At 48.1% G+C, this 20548-nt stretch overlaps 1 protein-coding gene across 3 annotated transcripts in view; it reads left to right on the plus strand.

Moving 5' to 3' along the window:
• P2RY2 (purinergic receptor P2Y2) overlaps positions 1-9998 on the plus strand; it is a 98916-nt gene extending 88918 nt beyond the window's left edge. For 2 of the 3 annotated variants that reach the window (XM_089775787.1, XM_089775785.1), the window contains 2 exons: positions 369-511; positions 3760-9998. In XM_089775787.1, coding sequence (XP_089631913.1) covers positions 8483-9910 — 1428 coding nt within the window. In that variant the 5' untranslated portion in view covers positions 369-511; positions 3760-8482 and the 3' untranslated portion in view covers positions 9911-9998. The remainder of the gene's footprint in view (positions 1-368; positions 512-3759) is intronic. The other variant, XM_089775786.1, reaches the window with a different exon arrangement.
• Positions 9999-20548: the final 10550 nt, after the last annotated feature.

Below are 20548 nucleotides of genomic sequence, written 5' to 3' on the forward strand. Positions count from 1 at the left end.
ACCCCCAGTTCTCTGTGTGGTGTCTGCTATGCATAGCATGGGGCTCCCCATAACACTCCCTCACCCTTCAGCCAGCAGGGATGTGCTCTAAGGATAGGTGTTTGTATTGCCAAGAAAGAATGAACCTCCTGGTGTGATATCTGAGTGGCTCCAGATGGGTTCTCTGGGTTTGTACTATAACTTATCTCCCATGGGACAATACATTCCACATGTTTATTCCAAATGCTGCTTCTTGGCCAGCTAAGTCTGGTCCGTGCCTTGGTCAGTGCCTAGAAGAAGCTGGCTCCCATCAAAGGAAAAATAAAATTAACCAGGGAGTTAAAGTATTGAAATCAGCTCTCTCAGTTCCCCTTCTCTTATTCCCATAGGCTTGCCTGCTCTCAGCTGCTCACGTCTGGTCCTGCAGAGAAAATGGACCTCACATGGATCCTTGTAAATTAATCCAACATGAGGGGGACCCTATTGGAAGTCAGCAGAAGCCCACTGTAACAAAAAGAATTAGCATGGCCAGGTGGAGGCTTTATGTCTGTGTGGTGTGGCAGCACAAATGCCAAAATGTTTTGATCCCAAGAGGGATGAAATGACTGTGGTGCCTGAGGGTTATGAGAGGTTATGGACTCCTCCAGTCTGGGTGAGCCAATGCACAACACTCGCTAAGTTCTCAGAGCCCTCTGCCTTTGTCTTAGGCTTGGAGGCTTGGCAGACTGTCTCTACTTTGGTTGTCTCAAAGTCCTGGTCATACCAGAATCATAGACTGGAAGGGCCCACAAGAGGTCGTGTAATCCAGCTCCCTGTGCAGAGGCAGGGCCAAAAAGCCTCAGCCATCCCTGTCGGTAACCTGTTCCTAATGGTGGATGAAGGTGAACGTTACCAGGTCATTAGTGTTGCTATGGAAACAAGTTTGGTCATAGGCATTGTGGTTCAGTGGGTCTCTGAACTGGCTCTACTAGTGACCTTGGCCAAAAGCTTGATATTCCCCATCTGTAAACTTGGGGTAATTAGAGACTTGCCTTCCTCAATAGGGTTTGACTATCTCTCACCCTGTTCTTGTCACAGCTGAGTGCTTAACAATCTTTGAAGGATTCTCAATACCCCAATGAAGAAGGGCCAGGACAGCCAACAGACTCTGCGAGCTTTTCAAATTGCCAGGCCCTGGGCATCTGCCCCTTTTGCTCACCCTCTCAGAGTAGAGAGTGACTACGGGCAGGTCTACACTAAAATGCTGCAGTAGTGCCACTGTAGCACTTCAGTGAAGATTTTACCTACGCTGAGAGGAGCAGGGCTCCCGTCAACATAGATACGCCGCTTCAGCGGGTGGCGGTGTCACTATGGTGACGAGAGAATTTCGCCATCAACTTAGTGCTGCCCCAAGTGAGCAATGATGTTACACTGACTGGGGGGGAGGAAGAAGGTTTTTGAAGGGATTTAAATGAAAAGCCTGAAGAAAACAGATGCATTGGGATTAATGCACTGACCTGACCTGATCTTCATTAGCCAAATATGGCAAGTTGTAGCCAAACTCTTCCATAGTAATGATTTACTCGTATTCTCGGTTAGATTTCAAAGGGTTAATAAATTGGCTCTAGATGTTTTAATAAATAGTTAGCCAGATGGTCCAGCTTGTTGTAACTAGGCTAAGAGGAATTTTTTTTGTCATGCTCATGTGTATTTGATTTTTTTTATCAAATACACATCAATGTTGATGTGTATTTTCAAGGAGGTTTTTTTTTAGATGATCAATTTTACATTTTTGTGTTGGAGGTCAGAGAATTATTTGATAGCAGCAGATATTGAGATGCAAAAATATAAAGCTGTATGAATCATTAAAGCATGAATCATCAGTGTTACATGTCAAAATATACAAAGTAAATTGCCTCAAAAAAAGAAATCAGACCTGTCTTTTCTATTAATTAAGAACATAAGAACGGCCATACTGGGTCAAACCAAAGGTCCATCTAGCCCAGTATCCTGTCTGCCGACAATGGCCAATACCTGATGCCCCAGAGGGAGGGATCACAACAGGTAATCCTCACATGATCCCTCCCCTGTCACCCACTTCCAGAGAAACAGAGGCTAGGGACACCATTCCTACCCATCCTGGCTAATTCACTAATCCAATCCTAACTAGCCTAATTGGAAAGCCTAAATCACTTGGATTTTGATTCTAATAAGTTCTCACTTTGCCTAGCTGTACATTTGTCTTGTTATGGATGGAAGTAACATTCATTGGTTTGGGAAGAGGTCTTTGAGGAGGATCCAGTGGATATAGTGTACCTGGATTTCCAGAAAGCCTTTGACAAGGTCCCTCACCAAAGAATCTTAAGTAAAGTAAGTTGTCACAGAATACCTGGGAAGATCCTCTCATAGATTGATAACTGATTAAAAGGCAGGAAACAAAGGGTAGGAATAAATGGTCAGTTTTCAGAATGGAGAGAGGTAATTAGTGGTGTTCCCCCAAGGGTCCATACTGGGACCAATCCCATTCAACATATTTATAAATGGTCTGGAGAAACAGTGAGGTTGCAAAATTTGCAGATGATACTAAACTGCTCAAGCTAGTTAAGACCAAAGCAGACTGTGAAGAGGATCTCACAAAAGGATCTCAAAAGGATCTCACAAAACTATGTGATTGGGCAACAAAATGGCAATTTTAATGTTGATAAATGTAAAGCAATTCACATTGCAAAAAAATAATCCCAACTATACATACAATATGATGGGGACTAATTGAGCTATAACCACTCAGGAGAGAGATCTTGGTGCCATAGTGGATAGTTCTCTGAAAACATCCACTCAATGCGCAGTGGCAGTCAAAAAAGCAAATAGAATGTCAGGAATCATTTAAAAAGGGATAGAGAATAAGACAGAGAATATCTTATTACCACTATATAAATCCATGGTATGCCCACATCTTGAATACTGTGTACAGATGTGGTTGCCTCATCTCAAAAAAGATATATCGGCATTAGAAAAGGTTCAGAAAAGGGCAACAAAAATTATTAGGGGTTTGTAACGGGTGCCATATGAAGAGAGATTTAAAAGACTGTGACTTTTCAGCTTAGAAAAGAAGAGACTAAGGGGGGATATGATAGTGATCAATAAAATCATGACAGGTATGGAGAAAGTGAATATGGAAAGTTATTTACTTTTTCGCATAACATAAGAACTATGGGTCACCAAATGAAACAGGTAGCAGGTTTAAAACAAACAAAAGGAAGTTTTTCTTCATGCAGTGCATAGCCAATTTGTGGAACTCCTTGTCAGAGGATGTTGTGAAGACCAGGATTTTAACTGGGTTCAAAAAAGAACTAGGTACATTTTGGTGGGCTAGGTCCATCAATATGTAGCCAGCGTAAGAATGGTATCCGTAGCCTCTGTTTGTCAGTGGCTGGAAATGGGTGACAGGAGAGAGATCACTTGATGATTTCCTGTGCTGTTCATTCCCTCTGACAGTGGCATTGGCCAGTGTCAGAAGACAGGATACTGGACTAGATGGACCTTGGGTCTGACCAAGTATGTCCATTCTTATGTTCTTATGTGCACGTATGATGAAATTGACATTTACTGATATAAACTGAATCCTTCCAAACCTGGCTGTAACCATCTCTATCCCTTTCCACTGTTGTGCTTATAGCCTGTTACAGCACATAATACATATTACAGACATGTAACATGCTTCTAACATTAATGAATCAGTGCCTCAACCCGTTCTCAATGTTTCGTGATATAAATTGTGGCCAATAATTCTTTGTTCTACAGACCCCTTGTCAATAGCTGAAATCAAATGGATTTCAAAGCTCTTCCAAACATCAGTGATTGTTTCCTGGGCATCCTGTCTTATGTCACCCTGCCCGATGTGAAGGGAAGGAGATGGAGCAGAAACACACAGTCACTTTAAAGGCATTAGGTAAAGCTCTGATCTATAGACTTTTTCTCTTGCACCCCAGTCATAAGCATGTCCTGCCTCTCCAAAGGACATAACAAAGCCGGGAACGCTCCCCGGTAAAAAGTGCTCTGGGGATGGCTAAGTGAACAATCCTAGTTGCTTTTAGCTGTTTTGTATTATAACTTCTAAGAAAACTCTACAGGGCCAAAAGGAGTCCCCATTTGCTTGTTGATTTGTATTCCTGGGTAGAAGCTGATGCAGGAGGGTAGGGGAAAGGAGGCGGTTTGAATTTAGATACATTCACATGAAGGTCTGCAAACAAGGACACCATGATTTCCGCTTCTTTCAAAGGGAGGGCAAGTGGTAGCTTCTGGGAAATCCCAAGGCCAAGTTTATCCTGTAGCTCTGAACAGAGAAACATCTCAGACACTTCGCCAAAGGATTAATGCCCACAAAACAGATATCAGACAAGATCACAAAGAGAAAACAGTTTCTTGCCACTTTAACCAGAAAGGACACTCTCTAAATGACTTAGCCACCTGCATTCTGCTACAAAGACCTTTTACATCTGCACTTGAAAGGGAATCCTCTGAACTGTCATTCATGTTAAAATTCGACACTTACCAACAAGGACTTAACAAGTCTTTGAACTTTCTCACCCATTACCAAGACAGTTTCCCCAATTATCACCTGTAATACCATTAACTCACAAACATCCCACTCTCCCTACCTTTAATATCAGCAATTCACAGACACTTACCTTCCTTCCTCCCCCTTCCCACCCCCCCGCATCCCCCTTCTGTTCTGCAATGTGATTTGTCCTTTTCATATTTGTTCATTTTTTTAAATTGTATCCTTTGGTATATATGGTTGTGACTACTTTCTTCCACTATTTGATCTGAGGAAGTGGGTCTGGCCCACGAAAGCTCATCATCTAATAAACCATCTTGTTAGTCTTTAAAGTGCTACATTGTCCTGCATTTTGCAAGCAGCAGTAATTCTAGGTAGCTGGCAGTGTGTGACTTTGGTGCTCCATGGGTGGGGAGGGGGGCGGTTCATGGCCAGGTGTCGCAGAGCCGCCATGACCCTCCTGCTGTTTCCAGATTGCTCGCCAGGAAGGAGGTTCATGGTTTGAGCCTGGCTAGTGGGGACAGGGAATTAATTCTCCACCCCTCTATGACATTTAGAGAAGGACTGTCTTTAAACCCTCTCCAGTGGTGTGTGCGAAGTCACTCAGCATCCTCTACCCAGCAAGGCTCAGGGCTGTCTTGAACTGAGTCGCTCCCTTGGTTACAATCTCATGATATCCCAAGTGGGTGAGAGGTGGTGTTTACACGTGTGGTGATGTGGTGCAAAACTGTTGTGGAAAGCAAGCCCCAGACCGAGCCAAAGGAATGGTGAGAACTGGCTTGTTTGGGCTGGCGGAAGGACTGATTAGGGCTTTCCAAGGTTCTCATTGCAGTGATAGTGTTGCTATGGCAACAGGCCTGAACCTCTCCAAGATGAGCAGAAGAGCCCTGCTATGGATTTCCCCAGACGGTCCCAAAGAGATGTTCCCATTGAGACATGGTGGGGTTGCAGTGCACATGCTTGTTACATGCCACTAGATCCACACCCCTTGTCACTAACTGCTAACCAGCACGATCCATTTGAGCCAAGATTTTTCACCAGTGACTAAGGACTTACACGCCTTAAAGAGGTCTGATTTTCAGAAAGGGCTTTGAAAATTTGAGTTGTCACCCAGCATCACTGGGGTCTCCTAAAAATGTTGGCATAACTACATCCCAAATGTTACCGTACCTGTGGTATAGAGAATCATCTTACTTCAATGCCAGCTGGTGTATCAGGCTTAGACTCTGATAGCCAGATTTTAGGTCAGGAAGGAATTCCCCCCAAGCAGACCCAGGTCTCACAGGCCTATACTGGTTTACCCACAACACCTCCTGTCCCAGTTGAAGTTAGCGGGGGGGGGAGGGAAGCACACAGTGCTCTGCACAGTGCTGTGAGCACTAGCTCCACATTCCCATTGTTTGCCAACCTACTGCTGGTTGCTTCTGGGGCCCAGCATGGTCTGCAGTGCCAGGACAGGCAAGAAGCACCCCGCTGCACCCCGCTGCACCACTGACTGGGAGCCGCTTGAGCTAAGCTCCTCCTGCCCCAACCCAGACCCCAGCCCAAAGCTGAAGCACCAGCCCCACCCGGGAGCCCATTCTCTAATCAAATTATGTTGGGTCGTGGGCATCAACAATTTTCTTCAACTGGGTCATGAGAAAAAATGTTTGAAAACCATCGGACTACAGGAGCTGTGGTCCCTTCTCACCATAAGCTCTGTGATGTTAGGACACAGGGGAACTTGGTTCTGTTCCAGGCTCTGTTACCAATTGTCTCCTACCCTTTATTTGCCTTGTCTATTTCAACTATAAGCCTTCAGGGCAGGGACTGCATTTTATTTAGGCTCGGCAGAATGCCATTGTTGTTTTTGTATCATGTTGACCCATAGCTCCAATTTGTGTTTTTAAGCATTTTCTTTCATTGTTATGCATTTCATTTTTCACAGTTGCAGGCAACAGAAGAGGGGCAGGCAATAATTACTCAATGACAGCACAGGGTGAAATTCAAAAAGTTAAAACTTTATATCTGTTACAGCACACGTTGCCTGTAGGTGTTATTGTACGACAGATCATGATTATGCCAGTGCGTCTCCCTGGAGCCAACCATGCTAGTCTGGTATGAATAAAATCAACATTAGGTCTCCTATGTCTTGGAAGACAACTTCTGTGGAAATGAAGACCTGTAAATAACAAGCCAAAAGGAAATGCTGAGAAAAGAATCTGTCAGCACAACAGATCTTAGTAACTCCACAAAAAAACATCATCCAACTGTCCTGGCATCTGAACTTGGGAACAATGACGGAATTGCAGTCAAAACTGCTGGGTTTCCGCAAACTATTTAAAGGCTATTCTGAATAAAAAATGAACAAACATTACTCATCTGGCATGGAAATAGAAGTTTTTTCCTTGTAAAAAGAACAGCAGTGGGCAATTGTCTTCTGTGCTGAGACAGATAAGGGTCACATTGCAACGAGAGTGCCTGTGATCGATGGAGGGAACCAACCCCTCCCCTCCACCACTCCCCTTCTCTGTAGTACTTTGAGAAAGTTCAGCTCCCAAATCTGAATGGTATGATCCAGGCACAGCTCTTGGCCTCTCCCACCACAGTATGTGAGCACCTCAGATGTATGAAATGATTTTATCCTCCCAATTCCACTGTGAGGTAGGAAAGTACTAACATCTTCCTCTTACAGCTGGGAAACTGAGGCACGGAGAGACTGAGTTGTCAAAGGTATTTAGACTCCTAATGGCCACTGATTTCAGGCAATCTGTGGTAAGGTTAGGACTATAAGCCTGATCTTTAGCCCAGTGCTTTAACCTCAAGATAATCTAATTTCATTTTCTACTTTAGCCAATTTGAGCTGTGTTAAGGAACCATTACCCCATTGAAAGCCAATCCACTCCAGTTAGTAAGGTTCAAGGCTTTTCACATCCTACATCTATCCCTACCTTCCCCTGGTCAATTTTTGTGGCTTGAACAATTACTTATTTCAGGCTCTTCTCATCTGTTGCTGTGGGAGAGACACAAGTGCACAAAAGGGAGGATTGACTTGGGTGAAATAGGGACAAGGGGAGAGATGTGCTCTACTACCCCAGCAATCAAATTGTACCCATTGAACTCCAAGGCAGGCCAGCCAAAGCTGCTGTGCATGGTCGAGTTTGGGGCTGAAAAATCACCAGAATCCGTAAGACACTCCAGGGACGTCAGAACCAGAGCCAAGTGTCTGGTTTCCAAAAGTTTTGCATACTCCTCTAACAAGAGTCAAGGGGTCTAGATGGTCCTGAAGATCATCTCCAGTGATCTAGATAGAACTGTAATTCTCCCGCATGCTCATTCTGAGACCCACTCCGTAAGAGTTTATCTTGTTGTGTCACCTTCCCTCCCAGTCCCCAGCCTTGCTCTGTTTGGTTTTCCAATGCCTTGTCTACACTATGCAAAAACACGTTGAAGCACACTATTGGCTAGAGCACCTTGAGTTTATGCCCCTGCAGACACTGTCGACATTTGTACCAGCCTTTTGAAAACATGGGGTATGTCTACACTACAGCGCTAGTTCGAACTAACTTAGTTCGAATTAGTTAATTCGAACTAAGCTAATTCGAACTAACGCGTCTAGAACTAAAAACTAGTTTGAATTAGCGTTTTGCTAATTCGAACTAGCGCGTCCACACTGATTGGACACAGGGGGGCATTTAAGGGCGGCTGAAACTGGTTCTGGCAGGGCATCAGGTCAGTAGTTGCTTTGTGTGGCTGCTGTCTGAGGCTATCTGAGGCTCGTGCTTAAAGGGACCCCCCGGACAGCCGGTTCTCAGATTTCCTGCTCCCTTGCCAACCTCACCGAGGGACAGCAAAGCGTTGGTCTCTGTGCCCGTCTGTGTCGGTGCTTCCCTTCGGGGGGGCCGCTGCAGGTGGCAACATGGAGCCAGAGCTCGCCCTGCACCTTCTGGTGCACTTTCTGGACTTGCTGCTGCAAGCCTGCCACCAATGGCTCGAGGCTGCCTGGCACCTCCTGGTGCACGTCAGCCCCCTGCTTCTCCACCTGGCCACCCTGGGGGCCGTGGAGGAGCCGCGGCGGCGCCCCAGCACCGGCGTGCCCCGCCGCGTCTGGCATCTGGTCACCAGCACCGACTGGTGGGACCGCATAGTCCTGGAGCGCTGGGAGGACCGACAATGGACCCAGAACTTCAGGATGAGGAGGGACACCTTCCTGGAGCTCTGCGAGTGGCTCGCCCCTGCCCTGCGCAGAAGGGACACTCACATGAGGCCCGCCATCCCCCTCCAGAAGCGGGTGGCCATTGCCCTCTGGAAGCTCTCCACGCCGGACAGCTACCAATCCATCGGGAACCAGTTCAGCGTGGGGAGATCCACCGTCGGAGCGGTGCTCATGCAGGTATGGCACTCATCGGCCACCGAGCTGGGGGCAGAAGGGGGCTGCGAGGAGGGGATGGGCCGCCCCAGGGACAAAGGGAGGGCGGGAGGAGGCGAAAGCGCCCCGCACCGGAGGGGTCGGGCTGTCCCGGCCGTACTACACGCCGCCAGGGGGGTTGCTTCCGGGAGTGGGGCGCGGGGCACTGCCAGGGCACGAACGCTCCCAGCCACCCGGGCGCCCCACTGATTGGCGCTTTGCTGTGTCTCTCTCCGCAGGTGGTCAAGGCCATCAACCGGGTGCTGCTCCGCAGGGTTGTCCACCTCGCCAACCCGGACGCCGTCATCTGGGGGTTCGGCACCCTCGGCTTCCCCAACTGCGGGGGGGCCATCGACGGGACGCACATCCCCATCCGTGCCCCGGAACACCAGGCGTCCCGGTACGTCAACCACAAGGGGTACTTCTCCATCCTCCTGCAGGCCGTGTGTGACCACCGGGGACAGTTCACGGACATTAATGTGGGCTGGTCCGGCAAAGCACACGACGCACGGGTGTACCGCAACTCCTCCGTGTGTCAGCGGCTGCAGGCTGGGACCTTCTTCTCTGACTGCCACATCAGGGTCGGGGACGTGGACATGCCCGTGTGCCTGGTGGGGGATGCCGCTTACCCACTGCAGCTGTGGCTGATGAAGCCGTACACGGGGCACCTCAATCCCTCCCACCAGGCCTTCAATGCCAGGCTGACCAGGGCCCGCATCGTGGTGGAGGGGGCCTTCGGGCAACTGAAAGCCCGCTTTCGATGCCTCCTCACCCGTCTGGACCTGGCCGAGCACAACATCCCTCCCGTGGTGGCAGCATGTTGTGTGCTCCACAATTTGTGTGAGCGAAAGGGGGAGGCTTTCCTGCCAGCCTGGATGGCTGAGGCTGACCGCATGGCTGGACACTACGGTCAGCTCCGCACCGCCGCCATCTGGGAAGCCCAGCGGGGGGCCGTCCGGATCCGGGAAGCCCTGCGGGAGAGCTTCCAGGTGGAGGAGGAGGACTGACCTCTCCCTTGCATGCCCCACTGGGGCCTTCTTCCACCCTACCCCCCTTCCCCTTTCCCCTCCCTACCTACTGTAAAATAAAGACACCTGTTTTTCAAACAAAAACGTATGTTTATTTCACATAACTGGGGTGGGGGAAGGGAGGAATGAGGGTGAGAGAGGGGAGGGGGAAACCTGGGACGAGGGAGCTGGAAGGGGAGGGAAGGGAGGAAGGGAAAGGAAAGCTCAGGAGTGGGAGACCAGCTGCCTCTCCCGTCTCGCCACACTGCGGGTCCGGGGGCGTCGGTGGGAAATGGTTGTGGAGGGGGGGGCAGGAGGGACGGGGGGTGTGGAGGAAGCAGGAGCGGGAGCAGGAGGGAGAGCAGGGGGAGCAGGAGGGGGAGCAGGAGCAGGAGCAGGAGGAATTGGGAAGCGGTCGAGCAGGCTCTGGAGGTGGCCTTGCAGGGCACGGCCCTGCTCCTCCAGGGCCTCCAAACTCCTCCGGCGCAGCCTCAGGTCCTCCTGGACCCAGTGGTCCTGGGTGCGGAGCTGGTGATCCAGGAACCGGAGGTGCCGCCTCTGGTAGTCCTCCTCATTCCTGGCTCTCCTGCTTGCCCGGGCACGGGCAGCTGCTGCAGGCGGTGTGGTGCGCCCTGCAGGCCCAGGTGCTGCGGCTGTGGTGCAACAAGACCAGCGGTCAATTACCCCAGGGGCCCAGGTGTGTGAAACCCAGCTCCCCTCTGCAAGACCAGGGCCCCTGCAGGATCCCCAGCTGCTGCTCCGTGGTGGGCAAGGCCCAGGCGCATGGTCCCGGGGCTCCCTCTCGCCCCAGCCCCCCGTACACATAACGGGAACACGAGGGTACTCACAGGTGGATGCCTCCCCGGCCTCGGACGACACAGGCGAGCGGCTCTGTGGGGTGCCTCGGGGGTCCCGGGTCCTGGGCAGGCTGGCGGCAGGCTCCTGGCTCTCAGAGCCCTCCTCCTCCTCCTCCGTGTCCTGGAGCGGTCCCTCTGCTCCGGGGTCTATCACGTCCCAGGGGCAGGGACGGCATTAGCCCCCAGGAGGTGGTCCAGGGCGTGGAAGTGGGGGCAGGCCTCCGGGTGGGCCCCTGGCAGGCAGGCCCGGGAGTAGGACTGCCGCAGGTCTTTAATCTTGCAGCGCACCTGCTCCCGACAGTGCTGGTGGCCCCTGGCGGCCAGGCTGTCAGCCATGCGTCCATAGACGGCCGCATTCCTGTGGCTAGTGCGGAGATCGTGGACATCGGAGGCTTCCCCCCAAACCTCGATGAGGTCCACAATCTCCGCACTTGACCAAGCGGGCGCCCGCCTTTTGCGCCCCCGGGCAGGCTCCTGGGAGCCGCCAGGCTGGTCCTGGAGCAGTGGAGGGCTGGGTGTCCTCGGGTGGCTGGCTCATGGTGCGGCAGGTGCAGGGTCTGCTGGCACGGGTGCTGGCAGCCTTGCAACTGGCACAAATTGTGTAGCCAGCCCGTGGCCCTTTAAGGGCTCCGGGGCCGGGAGGGGGGCAGTAGAGTTTCCCTGGTGTTGGCCAGAGTGGCCACCAGGGAAACCTGGGAAGACTTAGCCTCCCACTAGTTCGAATTAAGGGTCTACACAGCCCTTAATTCGAACTAGCTAGTTCGAACTAGGCTTAATCCTCGTAAAATGAGGTTTACCTAGTTCGAACTAAGCGCTCCGTTAGTTCGAATTAAGTTCGAACTAACGGAGCGCTAGTGTAGCGCCTATGAAAGTTAGTTCGAACTAACGTCCGTTAGTTCGAACTAACTTTGTAGTGTAGACATACCCATGGCTAGTAATGGTTGGTTTCCAGTCCATAGGATGAGGTCTTTAGCTCAGGTCTAGCTGAATGAGCGACTTCGCCAACGGTTTCTTCCCATTGCAGATAGAAAGCAGAAAGCATTGACGTTGTACTGATCCCCCTAACTCCACTCCCCAGCAGACAAATGGCACACTTACAAATAAAAGAGAGGAAATTACCCAATTGCTAGTCCAATGCTCTGTTTGCTAGACCCTACTCCCTTCTTGCCTGCAGTTCCTATTAAGATAATAAATGTATCATCTGGTATCAAGGGGGTAACTGAATCACATACATCCCAAAGGAGAGGGCAGTTAAAAGAATCTGCCGATGTGTGCTTTGAGGGAGTCATTCAAGCTATCTTTGCATACTATAGTGTCTTGGGTATGGTGTTTCCATGGAACAATACACAGACCTTGGCTGAAGTGAGGATTTTGTGTTTGCCTTGGAGCAGGGCCATTCCTAGTGAATTGTAAACTGTTTATGGCATGTTTAACTTATTAATCCCTGTTCTATAGAAGCTCAAACAAGGACGTTAACCTATAATCCAAATAAGCTAAATGGAACCAACCGAGAAAAAAGCAGTTTACAGATAATACTATCATTGATTTAATCACAGCAACATTTCTTAACCAGACAGTTAATGTAATAAATCTCTGACTAGTTAGGACTTCATGGTCATCATGAGGCTACACAGAGGGGCCAACAGCTTCCATGGGTTCCCAGGGCAAGGTGGGGGTGTCTGTGGCTCCATGCCTCCAGAAGGGACAGGACCAAAGGGCCCACAACCCACAGAACCATGTAGTGCTGTGCTCTAGCATTCTGGTAGCAATTTAAAGGGTCCAGGGCACAGGAAAGATTTGGAGAGGGTCCAGAGAAGAGCAACAAAAATGAATAAAGGTCTAGAAAACATGACCTATGAGGGAAGACTGAAAGAACTGGGTTGTAGTATGGAAAAAAGAAAACTGAAGGGACATGATAGCTGTTTTCAAGTGCCCAAAAAAGATGTTACAAGGAAGAGGGAAAAATTATTCACCTTAACCTCAGATAGGGTAAGGAGCAGTAGGCTTAAATTGCAGTAAGGGAGGTTTAGGTTGGACATTAGGAAAAATGTCCTGTCAGGGTAGTTAAGCACTGGAATAAATTGCCTAGGGAGGTTGTGGAATCTCCATCATGGTAGATTTTTAAGAGCAGATTATACAAACACTTGTCAGGGATGATCTAGATCAGGGGTCGGCAAGCTATGGCTCGCAAGCCATGTATGGCTCACTTAGGCTCAAGCTCAGCCCCCTTCCCTCCCCACACACACTCCCCCACACCTGCAACAGGGAGCCCACTCTAGCAATCTAGCATTGTACCCTCCACAAGATTGGAGCCAGTGTCGGCTTCCTGCGGGAGATGGGGCAGGGCGGAGGAGAAAGCCCCAAGGCTCCATGCCAGATATGGCTTGTGGAGAAGCGTGCGCATGCTGCTCCTCCCCTCCTCACAGAAGCGTGCGCATTCCCTTCTTCACCCTGTTTTCCCCGTTACTCCGGGGAGGCGGGACATGGGAGCTACACAGCCTCCCCCTGCCTAGTGATCACCAGAGAGGGTGCACTTGACTGCACCTTATGTGGTGGTTAGGCTCACTGAGCGCGCTGGGGCTGGGTGTGGGGGTGGCTAAAATAGAGGCAGAGGATCCAGTCTTTGGGGATGAGGAACGGCATGTGCTCTTCTTCCAGCACTGCCTACAGATCCCACCCAAGAGATACTCATCTCTGGAGACCAGCAGGTACTGGCCAAGCTGCTCCTGCCCCCTGGCCAGACACCCACCAGCACCCTGTTCCTGTTCCCATACCCGTTGCCAGACACCTACGCCCAGCTTGCTCCTGCACCCCACCTCCCACCCAGATTCTGCACCCCCATCCCTATCCCACTCACTCGTAGTTCTGTCCCGCACACTGGATCCCTAATTTTTGGCCCCACCTCAGAGCCTAGGAAGGGCCACAAAATTCACTAACCCTGGAACCCCAGAAGAGTTAATCTGGTTTGAGGCCTTGAATCTCAGTCCTCTCTTCCCTTCCTGCCCCTCCATGGGGCTAGAGTGGTAGGGGAGTGAGGTATTTCATTTGGGGGTCACATCAGTGAGGGTTGGAGGTTTTTGGCAGGGTCGGGTTTTTTGCTCCTCACTTGTGTGGTCCCCAACTGATTTTTCTGTGGGACGGTGGCCCCTGACCCAAAACAGGTTCCCAGCCCAGCCCTCATCTGGTCACAGCATCATAACACTCCTACACCCCCCAACCCTGAGCCCATCATACACCTGAATCCCTTCCCCTGAGCCCCTCATGCCCCCACATCCCCAAACTCCTGCACCCCCACATATCCAGTCCCCTTCCATAACTCTCCTGCACCACCCACACACCCCAACCCTGTGCCCTGAGCCCATCATACACCCAACCCCCTTGCCCTGAGCCCCTCATACAGCCCAACCCAAACTCCTGCACCCCCACATCCCCAGCCCCCTGCCATAAGATTGACAGAAGCTAGCCTGAATGCGAGCATGAATCTGGATTTGACCAGTTAAGATGTAAACTTTAAAGAAATATGTGAAAAGATGCAACAGCCGAAGTCCCTTTAAATAAAGTCTATGAGCACAATGTTTCATTTATGCTATTATTAATCATTATGTCAATGATCAATAATATTACATTGTATATTTTCATTCATGGAAATGGGCATTCTTGTATGGCTCTTTGTTGTCCACTTGTTCTGAATTTTGATGTAGTTTGGCTCTTTGGTTTGAAAAGGTTGCCGACCCTCGATCCAGATGGTGCTTTTTTGAAAAAACCACATAAACCTCCTTTTTTTAGGAAGAGCGGATTTTGTTTGTTTGTTTGTTTGTTTGTTTGTTTGTTTGTTTGTTTGTTTGAAAAAGGGGTGGGTTTTAAAAAAAAATGCATCCAGACTACTTTCATTTTCGAAAGATCCTCAGGACCAAGCACTATCGAGAATGCATGTTACAGTGGAGAAGAGCTTAGACAGTCTGTGTGCAACAGACTAGAATGCTCCCAGCAGTTGCAACACCTCTGTAAATAGTTCACTTAATAGTGAGCCAGTTTAGTTCACAAGCGCAATGTTGTAGCATATTATTACCCAACACACAATACCAGAAAAAGTGACTGCTCTGTAATGCTCAGCAGCTGGGACTGCTCCACAAGAACCCCACTCCCCCATGCCGGAGCTAATGGGGAATCCCTATTGGCAATTAGCAGCTATCCCAGCTCCTCCCTGGGCATATGCTGACCTGTTGTGAGTGCACCCAACCATTGGAACCTACTTCTAAGCCTTCTGAGCCTTCTGAGTAGCTGTAAGTGTTCTTGGCTCCATGCGTCTCTGGGGCAGAGCCCAGAGGCAGTGGGATCCTGAAGTCCTAGCCATCTTAGAACCCCACACAGTGTGCTCGCCCTCCTGAGACCTCAGTTTCTTAGACACATTAGTCTGCCTGGCTGTGGGAGTTTTGGTTTCTAGTTAACCTCTTCATGGACAATGAAACAGGAAAGCAAGGACACGGGCTTAGTGAAGGAGTTTCATATACACACATGCTTTACTCTTCACAAAGCACACTGGAGTGTTGTGGGTGATTTATAAACTCCATTTTGTTGTTCTGTGAGACTCCATTTTGTATGCATAAGATTCCATTTTGAAAGGTGCTTGAGAATAGCAGCAGGGGTCAGCCAGATCAATCCAGCCGACACCGGATTTTCCCACCACAATCACATTTTACCTCAGGAGTTGAGCGCAGCAGAGCTGTCAATCAAGTGAACTTTCCCGCCAGTGAACTGATAAAAGCTCTGCATCTGCCAATCAAGAGTCAGTGTCTCCAGACCATCAGAGGGAAAGAGAGAAGACCAGGACAGTGCGAACCTCAGGCAACTCCGGTCAGAAGCACTGAAGGATACCAACAGCGCTTTAGTGGAGAGCAGATCCAATACCATCGCTGCATATCTCTGTGGGATCTCCCTGGCGTTCCTCCTAAAGAGCTTACAATTAGCTCTGAGGTTGAGGTCCCAGGCTTCATGCTGTCCTCTGTCAACGCCTGACACTGTAAAAAAAACCTCCTACTTGTTCGGGGTCTTTCTGTCATTCTTTTTCTTCTTACCTGGGATAGTTTGGGATCCAGGTTTTATTGGTTCCTGTACTGTACTGTACTGTTTCCTGTTTTCTAAGGTTTTTGTGTTTTATGGATGCTGGTTTTTAATATTAATTGATTTCCCATTTTCCCTTTTAATGTTAATTACCCCTTAATACATTTGTTAACCGAATCTGGAATGTGTTTTCCTTTCATTCCTCACCGGTGATCGAAACGATATTGGCCAGGAGGCCTGCACTCCTGAAACAGGGACAATCCAAATTCAGGGTTTGCTTTTAAATTTATTCCATTGCCTGTGTCCCTGAGGTAACAGGAGGATGACAGATCTTTGAAAAACAACAAAGTCTTAAACGCAGCCCATCAGTTTTGAGCTCACCCCTCCTGTGTGTGCTGGGTTTGGTTGGTGTCCGTAAGCCAGGCAGCCATTCCTGCCTCCATCACCTGGTCAGTAGCTGGCTCTTAGTTTAGAGAATCACCCTTCTCTTAAAAACAGTCTCTGTCCCCCTTTTGCTCGCGTGTCTCTGCTGAGGGTGTTTTAAGATCCAGCCCCACATCTGCTTCTGTGCAGAAGAGAGTCCTTCAAAATCTGGAACCGCACCAGTAGAAAACCCATTGCTTCAGCAGAGGAGCAGCATACAAAGTTGATAGCCCTTAATGGTTCTTTCAATTAGATGTCAAGTTCCTGCTACAAAAAGGATACTCTAATCCACAAATATTTCTGTTATGTATTTAAAAAAAGCCATATCCCATTTACCCTTTTTAAATATTGCTACATTAGCTTTCTTTCAATTTTCTGGAACTTTCCCAATGTTCCAAAATATACTGAAAAACAACATAAAAGGGCCATGGGTTCCTAAGCCAACTCTTTTAAAACTCTTGGATGCAAGCTGTCTGGACCCTGCTGGTTTAATATCTAACCGTAGTAGCCACTGCTTAACATCTTCTACTAAAATGGAAAGAATGCCATCCTGGGATGACCCAGATCATTATAGGTCTGTCAGTCTGCTATTGATCCCAACCAAGATAATGGAATAGCTGATACAGAACTCTATTAATAAAGAATCATAGGAGGGTAATATAATTAATGGTGATCTTTATGAGTTAATGCAAGATAGATCCTGTCAAACTAACTTCATGTCTTTTTTTTTTTTTGGATGAATGTACATGTCTGAGTGACAACAGTAATCCTGTTGATGCAATATTTTATGGACTGCACTGTAACTCCTTCATGTATATACTTCAGGTACAAGCAAAATGTATCATCTACTTTGTGTTCCCCAAAAGGGGGAACTGTCTTTGAGCAGGTGTGTTTCTAGTGGGGTCCTGCAGGGACTGGTTCTTGACCATCATTGTCTAGTAAGAAACATAAAATCATCACTGGTAAAGTTTGCAAATGACACAAAGATAGGGGAGCTGTAAATAAAGAAAAGGACAGGTCACTAAAACAGCATTGACAATCTACAACCTGTCCTGGAAAACAATCTCTCACTCACAGACTTTGGGAGATACCCTAGGTGAGGACTGGCCTATGTCTACACTAATCCCCTAGTTCAATCTAGGGAGGCTAATGAGAGTGACCGAAATTGCAAATGAAGCGCAGGATTTAAATATCCCATGCTTCATTAGCATGTTCCCGGTCGGTCGCCATTTTAGAAATTGACTAGCCCGAAGTAACTGCCCGCGTCTACAAGCGGCAGTGAAACGGGATTCCAAATTAAAGCCCTAAATCAAATTAGCTGGTAAACCTCATTGCAGGAGGAATAACAGCTAATTCGAGTTAGGGCTTTAATTCGGAATCCCGTTTTACTGCCGCGTGTAGACACAGGCAGTTACTTCGGGCTAGTCCATTTCTAAAATGGCGACCGGCTGGGAACATGCTAATGAAGCGCGGGATATTTAAATCCCGGGCTTGATTTGCTATTTCGGTCACCCTCATTAGCCTCCCTAGATCAAACTGGGGGGCTAGTGTAGACATACCCCTACAGACAACCCCCAACTTGAAACAAATACCAGCAACAACACAACACACCACACCACACCACAGAGACACTTACCCAGGAACCTGTCCCTACAACAAACTCCCTTGCCAACTCTGTCCACATATCTACACAAGCAACACCATCACAGGGCCTAGCCACATCAGTCATTCCATCAGGGGCTCATTCACCTGCACATCCACTAATGTCAGGTGCCAGCAATGCCCCTCTGCCATGTCTATTGGCCAAATCATACTCCAAAGGATAAATGGTTGGACATAAATCAGACATCAGGAATGGTAACACACATTAACCTGTAGAGGAATACTTTATCCTGCCTGGATATTTAGTAATAGTTTTGAAAGTAGCCATCCTTCTACAAAATAATTTCAAAACCCGATTATAAAGGGAGACAGCTGAACTGAAGTTCATTTGAAAATTCAGTACTATCAATTTAGGATTGAATAAGCATTTTAACAAGTTAACGCACTAAAGGTAATTTCTCCTCTCTTGATATCTGCATTTCCATATCAACTGCTATGAATGAGCCACTTCCACCCTGACTTGAGTAGCCTCATTTACACAAGTACCCTCTTTTTTTTGTTGTCCTTATGGATATACCCCTGCCTCTGTAAACGTCACTCCCATTCACCTGATGAAGTGAGTTTTACCCACAAAACAGGGGTTTTGATCAATACAGAAGCGGCTTCTCTTCTTCTTTTTGTGCAAGAACCCCTTTTTGTGCAAAAAGAAATGGCAGAAAATATGCTAAATGATGCCACGACTCATGCTAATGAGTCCCTCATTAGCATATTTTCTGCCGCAAAAATGTGTAATGTACACAATGCCCTAGAGACTAACAGATTTATTAAGGCATAGGGTTTTTGAATTTGCAAATGAACTTCAGTGTGTATATCTACACAGCAGCGTTATTTTGGAGTAACTGACATTATTCCGAAATAACATAGTGCGCGTCTACACTATCAGCCTTGATTTGAAAATAATGTGGAGCTGGAGGACTTCTTACTCTGATTCATGGTAACCCTCATTTCACGAGGAGGAAGAGAAGTAGAAGGAAGATTGTTCTTCCTTCGACTTCTTGCTGTGTAGACAGTGCCAAAAGCCGAATTAAGTTATTTCAACTTAAGCAACGCAATTAACATACCTGAAGTTGTCAATTATTGGAGGGGTAATCGTGTTAGTCTGGATCTGGAAAAGTGACGAGAAGTCCTGTGGCATCTTATACACTAACAGATTTATTGGAGCATAAGCTTTCGTGGGCAAAGGGTGCCACAGGACTCCACGTTGCCATAGCTGAAGTTGCATAGCTTAATTCGATTTTAGCCCTGCTGTATAGACATACCTTAAGATGCCCACGAAAGCTCATGATACCATCTACATGTTTTGTTAGTCTATAAAGTGCTACCAGACCATTTGTTGTTTTTTTCTGTAACAGACTAACTCTGCTACCCCCTGAAGCCTCTGAGACTTGGTATGCTAGGTGCAAATAAACAATATGCATTTTAATAGGCTGTATGTGAATGTATACATATAGCACAAAAATGTAGGCCATATCTACATGGAAAAGTGTTGTTTATCCTGGGAGACAGTAACTTGTTCTCACATCTAAACCAGAATCCAGGTTTAATGTCCAGTGTAAACATCCCGGAAATCTCTTTCTGCTTCAGTTCCTCCTCCATCTAATGGTCATAATAGTAATGACTTACTTCATAAGGGTGCTATGAACATAAACACATTAAAGAGTATGAGGCACTGTCAGCCGACGGTCAGGGCAGTGAGTCCCTTAAGACCGGCTGAAGTTCTTTAAATTGTGCTTGGTTCTGTTACAGCAACTGAAGGAGTCAGGTTAAAGCTTAAACAGTTACTATTTATTGTTACAGGGTAAACTTAGTTGTTAAATGCTACTACTGTGTTACAGATAACACAGACACTACAAAGGACAGGACAGAAATTACACTAATAAGTCACTTACAGGTACCATGAAACCCTTTGGTTCTCTGAGCTCTTATTAAATGCATGCAAAATAGACACATAGCAGGTATATATTCTCAACCCTGCGTTCCAGACTTGGCGTGGCCAGCGTCTTTCTCTCAATCCCTCGGGAAGAAGTAGGGCGAGGTTGGGCGTCCCACAGACCTCGGGAGACAATCAATACCTGCCAGCAGGTATAGATGATTGGAGCTCAAATGGGGTGGGCTGCTGAACCTCTTTTATACCCCTTGGGTCATGTAGGCTTCTTCCTGGGCTCAAGTGGCCAATTAGGAAAAATGGCTTTGAATGCCAAGTTTCCCACGAAGGGTGCAAAGCATAATTTACACCTGGGAAAATGCAGACAATGGGCACCTCTGGTATGTGATGGGCGAAGATTCCTCTCTGGGACAGTGCAGGCGTGTCATTTACTGGTACTAGCCATCAGGGCGACGGGAGGCCCCGGGTCGTCAGCTAGCCCATTTACTGTCTGGTTTCTGTTTATGGTAGAGTCAGGGACAGGCAGCAAACCTGTGTTCCCAGGGCATCAAAGGCTGACTGCCTTTCTCTTGCTCTCTGGGGGGGGGGGGAAACAAGATGGGGTTTGTGGAAAAACAAGATGGGGTTTGTGTTTGGCTACAGGCACCCAGATATTTTGGTGATGGGAGACATATAAGGACCATAAGTGGAGACCTATTGCCTTGTCTACACATGAAATTCCACAGTGGCACAGCTGCCTTTCTAAAGCAC

The sequence above is a fragment of the Pelodiscus sinensis genome, chromosome 1 (genome assembly GCF_052426305.1).
Source record: "Pelodiscus sinensis isolate ZL-2025 chromosome 1, ASM5242630v1, whole genome shotgun sequence".
Lineage (NCBI taxonomy): Eukaryota > Metazoa > Chordata > Testudines > Trionychidae > Pelodiscus > Pelodiscus sinensis.